Source organism: Manis javanica, chromosome 12, assembly GCF_040802235.1.
Source record: "Manis javanica isolate MJ-LG chromosome 12, MJ_LKY, whole genome shotgun sequence".
Lineage (NCBI taxonomy): Eukaryota > Metazoa > Chordata > Mammalia > Pholidota > Manidae > Manis > Manis javanica.
In genome coordinates, this window is record NC_133167.1 from 26,227,412 (window position 1) to 26,243,508 (window position 16,097).

The 16,097-nt window shown below is 35.5% G+C and overlaps 2 protein-coding genes across 9 annotated transcripts in view; one reads left to right on the top strand and one right to left on the bottom strand.

The window, feature by feature from the left end:
- Positions 1 to 16,097, top strand: part of METTL21A (methyltransferase 21A, HSPA lysine) — a 263,654-nt gene that overhangs the window by 45,885 nt on the left and 201,672 nt on the right. The window lies entirely within an intron of this gene.
- The window catches only part of CREB1 (cAMP responsive element binding protein 1), a 63,762-nt gene that overhangs the window by 28,216 nt on the left and 19,449 nt on the right, over positions 1 to 16,097 (bottom strand). For 2 of the 5 annotated variants that reach the window (XM_036995000.2, XM_036994999.2), the window contains exons 3-6: positions 13,783 to 13,929; positions 13,011 to 13,052; positions 7,200 to 7,300; positions 3,128 to 3,270 (exon numbers count right to left, since the gene is read on the bottom strand). In XM_036995000.2, coding sequence (XP_036850895.1) covers positions 3,128 to 3,270; positions 7,200 to 7,300; positions 13,011 to 13,052; positions 13,783 to 13,929 — 433 coding nt within the window. The remainder of the gene's footprint in view (positions 1 to 3,127; positions 3,271 to 7,199; positions 7,301 to 13,010; positions 13,053 to 13,782; positions 13,930 to 16,097) is intronic. The other 3 variants (XM_073218222.1, XM_073218220.1, XM_036995001.2) reach the window with 2 other exon arrangements.

Consider the following 16,097-nt stretch of genomic DNA (forward strand, 5'->3'; position numbering starts at 1 on the left):
TTATTTCTCCCCCTTCTTATTCCTCCTCCTCCATTCTTTATATGTTAGTTGTTTTATTTTGTGCTCTTTTGTGTTTCCTTTGACTGCTTTTGTGGGTGGTTGATTTTATTTTTTGCCTTTAGTTAGTATTTGGTTGGTCTGCTTTATTTGCTGTGATTTTATTTTCTCTGGTGACATCTATTTAGCCTTAGGAGTGCTTCCATCTAGAGCAGTCCCTCTAAAATACCCTGTAGAGGTGGTTTGTGGGAGGTAAATTCCCTCAACTTTTGCTTGTCTGGGAATTGTTTAATCCCTCCTTCATATTTAAATGATAATTGTGTTGGATACAGTGTTCTTGGTTCAAGGCCCTTCTGTTTTATTGCATTAAATATATCACGCCATTCTCTTCTGGCCTGTAAGGTTTCTTTTGAGAAGTCTGATGATAGTTTGATGGATTTTCCTTTGTAGGTGAACCTTTTTTCTTTCTCTGGCTGCCTTTAATACTCTGTCCTTGTCCTTGATCTTTGCCATTTTAATTATTACGTGTCTTGGTGTTGTCCTCCTTGGGTCCGTTCTGTTGGAAGTTCTGTGTGCTTCCGTGGTCTGAGCGACTATTTCCACTCCCAGTTCAGGTAAGTTTTCTGCAATTATTTCTTCAGATACACTTTCTATCCCTTTTTCTCTCTTCTTCTTCTTCTGGTACCCCTATAATGCAGATATTGTTCCGTTTGGATTGGTCACACAGTTCTCTTAATATTGTTTCATTCCTGGAGATCCTTTTATCTCTCTCTGCATCAGCTTCTCTGCGTTCCTGTTCTCTGATTTCTATTCCATTAATGGCCTCTTGTACTTCGTCCATTCTGCTCTTAAGTCCTTCCAGAGACTGTTTTATTTCTGTATTCTCCCTCCGAACTTTCTCCGTTAGCTCTTGCATTTTTTTCTGCAGCTCCATCAGCATGGTTATGACCTTTATTTTGAATTCTTTTTCAGGAAGATTGGTTAAATCTATCTCCCCAGGTTCTCTGTCAGGGGATGTCTGTGTGATTCTGGTCTGGATCAAATTCTTCTGCCTTTTCATGGTGATAGAGGTAGTCATCTCTGAGTCTGGCCCGAGCAGCTGCAGAGGAGGCTCTGCGTGGCTGCTGTGGGCATGGCCGGTCTCAGGCTGCTGTTCTGTTATGGTGGGGCCACGCTGGAGGGGGAACGGGTGGGGGCCTGTTTATCACCATGAGGGGCCTCAGCTGCACTGCTGCCCAGGGGGTTAGGGGCCCAGAGTTCCCCAGGATTCCCAGCTGCTAGGCTGTGTGTGCTGGGATGCTTCCGTCCAGCTGTGAGGCTCCTGTCCCTTTAAGACTTTCAAAAAGCACTCGCTTTTCTATTGTCCCAGGGGCGCCCGCTCGCAGATTTTACTGTCCCGTTTCCCTTGTACTCAGCACATCACACACTGTGTGTCTGCGCTCCCAGTGTGGATAACTAGGGCTGGGTGTTTAGCAGTCCTGGGCTCCCACTCCCTCCCCTCTGACTCCTCTCCTCTGGCCAGGGAGCTGGGGTCAGAGGCGCACTCGGGTCCTGCCTGGCCATTTCTTGTATCTTACCCCCTTCGTGAGGTGCTGGGTTCTCACAGGTGTAGATGTAGCTTGACTGTTGTGTACTGTATCGTCTGGTCTTTCTCTTAGGAAGGGTTGTATTTGTTGTATTTTCAAAAATATATGTTTTTATAAATCAAGTATAAAAATCAAACGAATATTCACATTTGACCTGATTGTTTATAGTTCATAATGAGTGATCAAAACTTAAAGTTTTTGTAATGACTGCCCTTGTACTGTTCACCATGTAAGAACGTATTCACTATGTAAGAATTTGTTCACCATGTAAGAACTTGTTCGTTATGCTTCAGAAGACTGGAGACTGATGAGAATTAGGCTGGGGGTGGATTAATGATTGTGCATTGAGCATTGACTCCCCTATACAGAATTTTATTGTTGTTAACAACCATTTGATCAATAAATATGAGAGATGCCCTCAAAAAAAGAAAAGTTTTAAATAATGCAACAGCTAGAAAATTAACGCAAAAAATATATATATACATATATGTTTTTGGGAGGAGATTTCTGCTGTCCTACTCATGCTGCCATCTTGGCTCCTGGGCAATTTGTTTTTAATACATTGGAATGCAAATTAGAGTTACGTAAACCAAGATAAAGCTATACCTGGAAAACTATTAACTTGAGAGTAAAACTGTTACATTTCTGACACAGACAGTCCAGGGCATTAGAAAACTAATGCAGAAAGGAGCTTTAATGAGTACACTGAATTTGTAATTAAGGAAGTGTGGGGGGTGGGGGTGGGGCTATATAATGGGCAGTAGTGGATTTAATCAGCAAATCAAATGAAGAAATCAAGTGGGAGGCACTCTGTGGGGCAAAAAGATTTGGGGAAAAGAGGAAAAAAGTACCATTCCCACACAAATACCCTTGATCAAACAAAAGCAGAACTCAGAAGTACTTTACAATAGATTTACGTGAAAGACAGAGGAGAGACTTGTCAGACAGTGCAGAAATGGAAACTGATAATGTGCACAGAAACCTTTGCCTTCTCTGAGCCAAAAGGCAAAAAGCGTCCTTTAATTTCAGTAGTCTTTATGTTTACATTATCATAATTCACTACAGTACCTTTCATATGAAAAGTATAATTGAATGTATTGTCGACTGCAACCAAGCCTCTCCAACCACACAAAATATTAAATATTAATTTTTGAAAGGAAGATGAATTATTAAAATAGATGCCTAATGATGCCATTTTTGGCCTTAAGCATAAAAAAATGATTTTTTTCTCTGAAAAAATTCATGTTGTCTATTAACATCACGTATTATATGAGGACTAAAATCTCAAGTTTTAAGTAATGGTTTGAAAAATACTTTCTAAGCATCTGCACAAAACAATGAGGTCCACATCTTGAGCACCTACCTAAAATCCTAAAGAAAAAGAAATACCTTCATTACAGAACTTTGCATATAAAGGAGCAAAGGAAATATAATAATGGCAGCCAAGAATGAGAAAAGAGTTGGTACTTGGATGATTCCTTTAAGGAGAATGCAGCCATAGTTTCTTTGTCTCACTTCCCAAAACATAAATTTCTAGTACTCACTATACTGTCCACTGCTAGTTTGGTAAATTGGCGTTGGCACCGTTACAGTGGTGATGGCAGGTGCTGAAGTTTCCTCTTCCGACTTCTCTTCTTCAATCCTTGGCACTCCTGGTGCATCAGAAGATAAGTCATTCAAAATTTTCCTAAAAAGACAGAGAACTAGGTGAATGAAAATAAAAGTAACATGTGCTGGCTAAATACAAATAAGAAAAGATCAGAAAATTGGCAGAAAGCTGCTAGCACTTAGGACACAGGCTTAAAATGTAAGGCATTATAAGAATAAACCAAAAATTGATCTGGGATCTCTAAGTCAAAATGAATAGGATAACTAGAAAAAACATGTGTTTGTCTTTATCCTGAATGTAAATAAAGCCTATGACTCAAAATCCAGTTGCAAGTAGAGATTAATGAAATTGACTACAGGAAAAAAAATCCATTTGCATGGCAATGAACACCAAAAATAAAGTTAAAAGATGATAAACAATACTAGGAGAAAATGTTTATATGTATTACAGGTAAAGGGCCAATATCCCCAGTTTACAGAGAACTCATAAAAACTGAGGGGAAAAAAAAGACCAAAAACCTGATTTTTAACTTTTCAACTATCAGATTAGCAAAAATAAAAAAATGTGATAATATATTCTATTAGCAAAGCTGTGAGAAAACAGACACTCTCATACACTGCTGTTAACAGGGAATATAAAACTGGCACAACTCATATGGAAGGAATTTGGTAACATCTAACAAAACTACATGTGTTTACACAACTTAATTTCTAATAATTTATCCTTAAGATAAATACATATGCATAAGGTTTATTCATGGCAGCACTGTTTGTTGTTAACAGCAGAAACTGGAAACAATATATATGTCCATATTAGAAGAACGAGTGAATGAACTATGGTTCATCCAATTAATGGATATAGCATGGTCCCTTTTGCATAAGAAAGTGAATAAGAAAATGTACATGTATCTGCTCATGTATCCTTAATCCAAGCAATTTTTGACATCTTAAATTACCAACAAACCAGTTTGAATTAGTAACTTAGCCTTAACAGTCTACCAAAACTCTGCTCCTTTATGTTTTTATTGTCACAAATTACATCTTCTTATGTTGTGTGCTCATTAACATGTGGTTATTGTTTTATGCATTACATTTCATATTACACAGGAAAAAAAAGAGGAGTTATATGAAGCAAAACTATAATACTGGCTTTTATAATTACCTATGTAATTACCTTTACTGGTATTGTAGAAAATATTCTATTATCTCTAAGTATTTCCTTTATCCTAATTTCCTTCCTGGAAATGCTTCTACTAGAGCACCTCAGTCTATTCTCTGTAACTTTCACCAGTCTTTCATACTTTCTACCTATTTCTGTTCTCCATCCTGAGTTACTTTCTTGGTTTTCTTCCAGTTTATTAAGTTTCTCATCAGCTATTTGTATCTAGTTTACACCACTTTTTTTTAACTCCCCTCATTCTATTTACCCTTTCCAATATTTCTTCCTCATTCTTTTCTGTATCTGACATTCTCATTTAGTAAACTCTATTCTGATTGTAAGGATGATTTTCTCTTACCTTTTTGTGAATGAGAAATTTAACTCTTTAATAGCATGTGGGCTGGCAGCTAGTCCACTTTGGGTATCACTTCTTTCAAGCACTGTTTCTTAAACTTCAGCATACAAAAGGAGCACTTGAAGAGGATGTTAAAACAGATTCCTGGGTCCCTTCACCAGAGATTTTAATTCCATAGGTATGGGGTAGGGGCCTGAGAATTTGTATTTCTATCAAGACACTGATTTACCTATGGACCACATCTTGAGCAGTATTGGTTTCTAGAGCATGTTTTTCAAACTGAAGCCACTATTCATGTGCACCTCATGAAAAAAATCAAGTATGTTGCACCCACCACTGACAACAAAATAGTTGAATATCACATGATTAGGGTGAGTACTGCTTTGATCTTTTGCTCCAGATCCTAGGTATATATGTGTATGTGTACCTGTATATATACATATATATTTTTTCATGTGAATATGTGTAATTTTCTGAATCTATGTAGAGGACTTTAAAGATATGTTTCTTACTGTGAGCTGTGGTTGGAAAAAGCAACTACTCTAGACTTGCAAATAAATCTACCTGTCTTTTGAATGAAGCCAGTGACTATTCTAAGTCTTCTCTTTCCTGTCCTTCAAACTGTTGCTCCAGATCATCTTAGTCATTCTCTCCTTGGAGATACTTGGAGTTCACTTTCTCTTGAAATATATTCCAGATGTGGTCTGAGCAGTGGGAATACTTCTCTCCCTTAATCTAGACATTAGGTTTTTACCCATGTACCTTAGAGCACATTGGTTTTTTGGACAACCATATCTCATCAATGATAATTAAAGAACATAATTATCTTTTCAAAATGAACCTTTAATATAGAATCCTGTATTTGAAAATCCAGTTTTATTTTAAATCCAGGTTCAGAAATTTGATAGTCACCAACACTTACCTATTTGTTTCATCTATTTCCCTTGGCTGCTATGATCCTTCAAAGTACTTGTTCTCTCATCCATTAGGGCACTTATCCCTCAGGGTTCTGTCATTTACAAATCTGGTAAGTATGGCTTCTATGCTTTCCAGCTGAACTGCTGGTAAGCCAGATGAGACCAAGTGAGACACCTTAAAGACTTCCTCTGGGTATAAATTAAGTCACTAGAAAGTTGGGATGTTCCAATAAAATAACATCTAATATTATCAATTAATCTTCATCTCTCCAACCTCACAAGTGTTATCATAAGGACTCTGTTAAAGATCTTGTTATAATCAAGGCACAGAGGCAAGGTTTCAAGATTCATAAACTTACATCGAAATAATGGTACACTCCACTGTGGAGGACTATAAGGGAAAATACCATTATCTTGCATAAAAGTAGCCCTTTCTCTACATGTGTGGTCTCAGGCATCTTCTATTTGATTATTAAGGTGCTATTATTTAAATGATCCTTACTGGGATATAGGCTATAAGTCAGTCAAGGCAAATAAAAGAATTTTTTCAACATAAAGCTCTTATTTTATAAGGTGTACATCTAAGATTTGCCTAGGATTTATTTACAGAAAAGCCATGTAGCTTGTTTCTTAATATCTGGTTGGATCTACTTTAGGATCAAATGTGATATATACTAACATGAGGTATACTTCAAAGTTAAAATCTAAAACTAGTTATGTTTAAAAAAAATTATGAGTATAAATGCATTCAACACATACTTGGTAACAAAATTTCCTAAGACCACAAAATCAATTTATTGATATTTATTTAGGATCCTTAATTTAACTGCGATAGAGAAAAGGGCTAGCTTAGTTGCCTAGTGGAAAAAAAAACCAACCAACACTTTCAAAAACAGAAATACATATACACAGAAATAATTTAGGCTAGTAACAAAGAGTATTATGAGTTTGAAGTTTATTCAACTCTGAAGTAACCTTATGAAGATCTGTGGAATTGCTCTTCCTGGAGACACTTAATATGGAGTCCAATTTCTATATATAAAGAAATGGTTGTGGTCCATCTTGGAGGTAAGGCATAGACTAGGTAACTTCTATGGCTGCACACAAACACTACTAAGGTCCCCCTATAATTAGGGGGTATCAGTGATGCCTTACCCTGAAATAATTACTAATAAAAAAAGTTATCTCCTAAGTACCATGGCATAAGAAATAGTTTGCAAATGTGTTAATAGGTAGGTAAATAGCATAGTCTCAGAATTGATGTATAACTAGAAAATGCTATAACCTTATCAAATGTGTTCCAAACTTTTTAACAGAAAAGCAGCAGCCAGCACAGTCTACAAAAACAGAAGCAGAAAAAAATATCAGTGTTACCCAGGACTGTTCAGAGTAAGAAGGGCCCTTATTCTGTATGATAAACTCATCTTACATCGGGAAGTAACTCAAGATGAAAGGAAGTAATCTTTGTGGCTCTGAATGAGCAGCTAAATGTTCTTTCAACATCTCTTCATCTGCAACTAACCAATGCTTCCTGTGCATCTTTGATTCTCAATTCCTTTAACTATGAAATTCCATACCTGTACGAAGGCCTTCTTGAAAGAATTTCTCTTCGTTTTTGGGAATCAGTTACACTATCCACTGACTCTTGTGAATCTTCACTTTCTGCAATAGTTGAAATCTGAAAATAAAGAAGAACTTTACCTTGATAACCAAATTTAGTTCCCACAGAATTTTTATGAATTTTAAGAAAAAGGTCAAATACAAAAGGACATACTCAGCTTCACCTCTTTCAGGACTTCATGTAATCAATCCCAAATGCATCACTATCACTTGTCATTGTCTGCTTACAGTTTTCAGAACAAAACTACCAGTAAAATAAAGTTTCTAACATGAAGGAAAGAGTAAATGATGAAATATTTGGTTGTAAATTGATAGTGGCCTGCATACATTTTCCTTTAACTACTGTGTAAAATATTTATGAATATATTTGCAATTTTACAAGTAAGAATGATAACTCCCCACCATGTTCCCAATGGTCATTTCTAGCAAGTTAGGAAGAATCTCCACTAAGTTGGCATTCTACAATTTTTATTAAGCAAAAATTCAAGGTAAAGAACTGCATTTCTGGAAAGTATCCTTAGATAGAAAAGTAATGAAGATAAGTTGAACAAAAGTTTTATGTGAGATAACAATAATAGCAACTAGCATTTATTGAGAACTTACTATGTGCCAGATACTATACTAAAGCACATACATATATTAATACAGTAACATCAGGTGCGAGGTAAGTATGATTATTATATCCATTTTGTGGATGGAAGAACTAAGACACCAAGAGGCTAAGTAACTCACTCAGGTCATAAAAACTAGTTAGAGACACTGTCAATACTTGCCATTTTGGTTTTAATCCTTGCGAGCATCAAAATCCTTTTGGTTCCAATCTCAAAACAGTTGTCAGAAGCAGCAACCCAAAGATGTTTTTATACCATATGTAGACTAGCAGTTCACTCACCTAAGCAAGCATGTCTGTCAAATTTATACCGCAAAGTTTCCCTAGTCTCATCAGCAGGAGCCTCCTGCTCTTTACTGAACTAGATGCACATGATGCTGTTAGAGTGCGAACTAGATTTAACCAAAGCAAAAGGGTCCACATGGGTTAGGGCCATGTCAAAATTCATGGCAATGGCAGTAAGAAAAAACATGTTCAAAGGAACCTGAGAAATCCCAAAAGTACTCTGTATGTTGTCTGAGCCTATGGGCTCTGGAGACAGGGCACTCATTTTGACAGGGCTTTGTTATAAGCACTCACTTTAAAATGAAAAGTAGGTATATCTAGTAATGCTTCACAAAATACACCTACAATAAAGTAAAGACCCTTTAAAGTATAAGAAGTATAGTCTTCAAGACCTAAAAATTAACAGGCAACACTTAGTGCATTCAGAAATGATGGGTAAAAAGATAGGAAAGTCTAAATTTAGTTTGTAGTCTCTGCAGAGTAATAATGCTATAGTTACTGCCTATAGTAAGAGCACACAGATTTTCCTACTAATCCGTAGCTGCTGTAATTAGCCTACTCAGCATAGTCTCTGCACAGACTTCCGCATAGATACAGAGCAGAAAGGCTGTGAAAAGGCCTTAGCAGAGGGTCAGAATTTCAAGGAATAACAAGACTGAACTCAAAAGTGTTTACCTTCATTAATACTCCTTAGAACTTTAGTTCCTCTATCACTCTGTCTTCTTCACCTGATTCTAATCCTTACAACCTCCTTATAAGGACACATAGTGACTTAGGCATACTCTCTGAAGTTGGAAGTCATTAAAACAACAACTTGAAAATATATTACATAAAGTACTCATAACAGTTTTAAAATGAAATAATTTGTTGCTTTTTCATATATGGCCTTTTATTCTTTTTTTCAAATTCAGTGATCTATTGCTCTCAGTTGAAAAAAAGCCCCCTTTCCTCATTTTGTCAATTCACACAGAAGGAATTAACATCACTATGCAGTGACTACAACTTCTTAAATGTACAGGGAATTCATCACTATTCAATACCACATAATGATGTAACATTTCCCCTTTGGGAATACTATCCACCGGGACCTTAGAACTATGAAGCCAATTCCTATGCGATGTATACCAGAAACAAAACAAAACAAACAAACAAAACACTGGACCTACATTTCTGACACTAATAAAAATCATGCAGAGTCCTTTTTATAAGTAACAATTATTATAGCTTAATACATATTTTAAATATGTAATAGGTTCATAAAAACCATATGAAAAATTATATCCCAATTATAAGTATCAGAGACCACCATCATATTCCAATGATAGAGCCCCTTTGGTCCTTACTTCCAAGGACCACCTCTCTTCTTAATTACTAAGCTCCTTAAATAAGTCTTTAACCTTGGCCACTTATAAGTGGAGAAATATTCAAAAAGCCAAACCACCACCTATATATGTGAAGCTTTGGATCTGTATTTCTCAGCTTAGTTTTGGTTTGTTAAAACCCATAGGGGGGGGAAAAAACCTTCCTATTTTGCTATTATCTGAAATTTCAAAATAAAATATATAGTGACTACAACCAAATCAAAGCAACTGTAATAGTAATGTTTTCTCAAACTATACACGGTCCCCAGGGTGAGTCCAGACTCATGGTTTAGGTAGTTTTTCACTCACTGGATAAGAAATTCAATTAAAGTCTACAGCACCTACAACAGTGAATGATTCCAAAACTCCCTTGATCTGCACACCTCCCTTAAAAATAGTATATATATTTCTTGCTAGTAAATTTTAAGTGTTATTTATAAAACAAAATAGCGTTCAGAAATAGTATAAGTATTAAAATATATTTGTAAATATCTTAAAAATAAATCATCTCATTTTTTATGACAGTGATAATGATGTGATTTAATATGCTTTATTAAAAAGTCATTTAGTATTTTATAACAGGACTCAAAAATCTGATTCTAAGCTCAGGCTTCTAAAATCATGATTTAACACCTGCTATTGCTAAGAAAGAGAACTCAATGAGATACGGACATAAAAGCGCATTTTTGGCTAGGCTTACTAAACAATCACTTTTCATTTTTATCTACCAATTATACAAACTTTAGATGAGAATTATCTAGTATTTCATCTTGTTACATTCTCAAATTTTAATAAATAAGTTCAACACCTACTGAAACTCTAGAAGACTCAATAGTTTAGAAAATTCTGTTTCCAGGATTTTAAAAGTATACTGATTTCAGTTTTTAGGTGACAGATTTACATTGCTTGCAGTTAAAACAAAAATGTATGGAAACATTTCCAAACTTCTATTTTCAAAAGGCTCTCTCCACAGCTCAAGTTTCTTCAGAAAGCAGTTACTCTCTCATGCATTGTTAAAATGTCACTTCTCCTAGAAAGGACAGTTGAAAGGGCTTTCTGTTTTTCAAAAATATCCATAATATATCCCTTACAAGTTGCTTGCCATCATTAAAAAGATCAGAAACTTTGGAACACTTGTCTTATGTAAAAAACAAATGACTAGACCTTTCTTACATTAGATAACTCAGATAATTTGCTACACGATAACCACTGAATCTGTTGCGCAAAAGGTTTTTATTGTTGTCCCATCACATTACACAGTATTGTAAAGATTCTATAAAAAATTTCATGTCCAATCACCCTCTCACTTGCTCACTCTATTTGAGACACTTCTTGCCATTCCTTGACATCTGAGACATGCTTTCACTTCCGAATCGCTGGACTTGCTTGTATTATTTGTATGGCTTAGCCTCCTTCACAGCCTTCTGGTTCATTTACAGTATTCCCTGACCACCCTACATAAAATAGAATACTTTTCCCTTCAAATCATTCCCTATCCCTTTACCCTGCTTTAATCATCTTCCCAGCACTTATCCTCACCTGACTTATTTTTCATTGTCTCTCTTCATTCAAATATGATTTTCATGAGAATAGAGAAGAAATATTTTGTTTACTGCTGTCTTTCATACATAGCACCTAGAACAGTGACTGGCACATAGCATGTGATCAATAAAAATTCATTGAAGGAATGAATATAATAATTTAAGGCATAATAGTCCATAAATCTTCTGACACATTTAAACTGCACTGTATTAAAAATGCATCCAAAACTAACAAATGAAAAGTGAGAAATACCACTGTTGGCTTCTGAATATTTGTGTAACTCCCATTATTTTTGTGAGGGATTCTCACATAATCTGTTAATATTTGACTTCCACATTTACATAAGGATAAAGTTAGGTCACCAGTATCAAGCCAAATATGAATATTAATATAGCTTAGTGTCTAATATTAACTTAATATAAACAGATGTCCTTGTATCTTATTTTCACATCAAGAGAACTATATACCTAGTATATTTTGGAAACGCTGTTCTAGAATACTAATATATTCTCCCTTCTACAAGTTTGAAAGACCATTTCTCTCCTTGTTTGATAATTTCTTCAGATGTAAACCACTTCCTAGTTATTAATACTAATCACTGTTACCCAGCTAACATTAATGTTTAGAGATTCTCCCTGAGTTAGGCCCTTTAAAGAAAAAATAATAATAATCTGCGGGTCTATTTGTAGAATTCAGGATTTCAATTATAATCATAGTTCACCTTAATGGAAAAATGTGTTCTTGAAAAGATGAATACATATTTCTATAAAGTTAATGGTCATATAACCCCAGGTCGAAGTTATCATTATTGTTGTGAAGTAAAGATTAAAATTAAGAATACAAGTAAAAATTAAATATCACGTATTATAACTAAAAATTATAATCTTGACAAATGTTATGGCTGTAATATTGGCAATATTTGTGTGTTCTTTATAAGAAAAAAAGATCTACTGTAAGTGAAAAAAATGTAAAGGTTAATGTGAGGCCTGAGCAAGTAAGGTTCTTCCCACTATTATCAAGAGAAAGATATTAGTAAGGAGTTAGTAATAACAGCTAAGGTAAAGGATAGGAGACTGCTGCTCTGACAGTGTGATTCCACAGAAATATCAAATTCTTCAGTCTTTACCTGGGCAACAGTGTCTCTCCTACTCAGTAACAAATTCCATTCCCAGTATCTCTCAGTATGGTAATTCATACAGCTTAATGACTTTACATGTAAACATTCCTTTTCTTTCTTTTTTCCCCACTTAAGTGCGCAAGTAAATGAAATGCACAAGGACAGAAGGGTATAGGTGTGTAACAGCAGCTCAATGACTCAGAGTACAATATGACTGACAATGTGCATGTTCTTCAATGACATTAATAGAATGCTTCCAGGACAAAGGAGGCACTTCCTTCTACAATGGGTATCTGGCTACCATACTCAAGGAAAACACAACTCTCATCTACAAGATGAGGATGGTGAAAAGGAATCAAAACTAGACCATATAATATAAATAAATGGCTGAAAAAAAAATAGGCATTTGTTTAGACATTTAAAAAACTGGGAAAGGTGCTACAGATGAGGAAGAAGGACTGGTTTGAATTAAACTTGCTTAACTAGTTTCTGAGGATAGAACTGGGGACACTCGGTAAAGTTTTAGGAACATTTATTCTGGTTCACCACAGGAATTTTAGCAATTCCTCCTGATTATAAATAGGTTACCTCAGAGGATAAGAGCTTCCTTTCTCTAAAAGTGTTTGAGAAACGCTCAACTACCATTTGGACAAGGGGAGAAAAGATACTTGGGGAAATTAAGCAACAGACTAAAGGAAAGGTAGGTAGTTAAGTTTGGCCCAGACTTAGAAAATATCTAAGATATTTACTAAAACCTTGAATTCAATGTTTATAAAGGACAAAGACATAAAGAATGATTTCTCGCCTTCCTTTCTAAAAATAGGTATCTCCAAATCTAGGACCTAGGACTCACCTGAGTTCCGGAGAAAAGTCTTTTTAAGTCCTTACAGGAAGACTGTGAAGCAAAAAATAGGAAACGGGAGGCTGGGGTTATGGCCTACTTGACTGGACGTTCAATCTTTCTTTTTTTCCAGTAAGCTCACTGCAATGATGTATAGTGCTCTAGTTCCCCTACAGTTAAGTACAGTAGTCACCTTCAGAGATCCACGTGTGTTTTCTCCCTTTGGATCCAACCCAAAGAAACAGTCTCTTCAAAGGATAGGATAACAGGTATAGTATAATCATTGATTCTTAAGGTACACTTCCTGAATATATGATTATTTCAAAATTATATACTTTAACCTAGAAACCTAAATATAGCTGGTTTTACAGATGCTTTATGTAGTCTCTAAATTCAAATTATCTTAGGCAAGGTTATTAATTAATTTTTGACAAGGGCTAATTTTTTTCCAATTGCAGGTTCATTAAATAATTACAAAGTCAGTATTTTTGTGTCTCAATTTTCCTTAACTAAGGTACACTAGCCTTACAGTCTCTCCCAAACATTTTCATTTTTTTATACAATTTACTAAATGATTTTCCCCAACAATTTTTCTCCTATAACTTGTATTTTCTTGTATTTCTTGTTTGTATGCTCCTATATATAAGGTGACTACATAAATGCATGTTCCTTTACTGTAAACTATGAACTAGGTATGTTCCTATATTTATAACTAATGAAAGGAGAGAAATATGGCTATAAACAACAGTTATGAAAGTAGATGCAGAACTTTTTATACACATACCTGAACTGTCTGGACTTGTGGAGACTGAATAACTGATGGCTGGGCCGCCTGAATAACTCCATGGACTTGAACTGTCTGCCCATTGGGCAGCTGTACTAAAGTTACGGTGGGAGCAGATGATGTTGCATGAGCTGCTGGCATAGATACCTATGGTGTTGAACATGGAAAAAAATTACCATTACAGATACTTCCTTGGGAGTATTCATGTTCAATATGAAGCAACTTTTTAGCAGCAAAAAGATGATCTTTCTGCTAGATAAGTATATTTCATTGGTGAGCAAGAAACTGATTAAATTAAAATTTTAAAAAAGACTACAAATGCCTTCCCCCCACTTTTCAACTCCCAAGTAACAAAAAACAAAATAACTATTTTAATGTAATTTCAAAATATGTAACACAAACGTCCTTTGAATACTAAATACCACTTTATCTGTATGGTGCCTTACATTTTCCCATCTGTTTTTCACATCCAATTTCTTACTTTGCTTTTGGAGGGAATCAGGACTGGATAATGAAGATTATCTCCATTTTAGAAACAGAAATACTAAGTGCTCAAAGATATGAAGTAACTTACCCAAGGTCAGAAGATATGCTAGCTTTGAAGAAACCTAAAAGTCTTCAGAATATCATGTGTTAAATAAGCCATGTTCAAAAATATAACTACTCTCAAACTTGGGCAAAACTTACCTATTAAGTCAAAACAATACATCCTAAAATATACAGCAGATTATTTTCTTTTAAAGTAATTTTAAGTGTGACTTTCACTAATGAGAAAGTATTAACTAGTATTATAGACTGAGAATTTCTATCCTCTACCCCAAAATCACTAAACTGGTAATACCCTATTTCTTAAATATTTCATCTTAAAGGAATAAAGGAGCAGAGTTGAGAGAATGTAAGAGAAAGCACTCCTGAGGTATAGAGAAAGCAACTTTTATGAGTCAATATCCAAGTTAAAGGGGCTTTCTGTCATACTGTCTGTCAAATGGTATTTATTGTTCCTATGCTTAAACACATTTGGAGGTAGGAATTTTATTTGCTCATTTGGTAAACAGGTATTGGGGATCTATGTGCCAGAAGCAATGTCAGAGCTGAAAACTACAAAAATGAGAAAGACGCAGGTCCCTGGCCCTAAGAAAATTACTGTGTATGTATGTGAAGGAAGAGAGGAGAGAACACAGGTATGCAGAATTTAGTTAAGTAATGAGGTTTGTGAAAGAAATGGATACACTGAGGAAAGCTACCACACCCCCACATAAGAGGGAAGAATGTGAATTTGAAACAAAGAATACAAATTAGGTCTGTAACTATGACTTGCAGGGGAGAGTGGCACAGAATTTCAGGCAGGGAGGGTAGCACTGAAAGAAAACAGCATGGTCTGTACATGGCAGAGAAAGATGAGCAGCAGTCAGAACCAGCGAAGCATAAGAAGTGTGGATGGAAAAAAACGATGAAGGAAGGGCTAACTGGGCTGGTCATGAAAAACCTTATATATGTCACATCAAAAAACTTACATTTAATCCTGAGGAGATTGGGAAAGGCAGTGAAAGGCTTTTGATCTCCTGAACACTATGGCGAGGTTTGCATCTTAATATTAGATAGATCACTTTAGGTGCACTGTAAAAGATACTTATTTCAGAGAAAGAAAAAGTAGAGGTGAGAAGACCAACTGAGAAAACCTATATAGTAAAGGTGAGGTGATAAAGGCCAGAAATAAGGCACTAGTCATGGGAGCAATGGCAATTAGAAGTGATTCAATGCAAATTAAGGAGGCTGACCAGAAAGGCTTTATGAATGACTGGTTGACGAAGGTGAGAGGAGTCAAAGATGGCTTACGTATTTTATATCTGGGTAAGAACTGATAGACTATGCCATCAACTGAAATAAAGAGCACAAGCAAGGACTGTTCTTTTGGGTGGCTGGGTGTGGCGAGGGATGGAACATGATGGAATTGATCTGATATCTGAACTGCAGAGATGTTTAGCAGGCAGTGAAATATGTGACTATGAAGCTTGCAGGGAAGACCTTTATTGAAAGTAGAGGTTACAACCATGCGCTTCTAACTTTGGACAGTTAGGAAGTCGTTATGAAACACATTCTCTGACCACTATAAATCTTGCTTAGTTTCACTTGGTTTTCAAAATGTGGCTCATGGATCTCTATTATTTATACAGGGTGTGGTGCCTGTGTTTATAAAGTCAGAATCTCTGATGGACTCAAGGACACTTTCTCCTATAGTGAACTTTGAAAACTACAACTCTAAATTAGAGTATCTCATCTCAATTCCATTTAAACTCTCTTCTAGTATTTAAAGC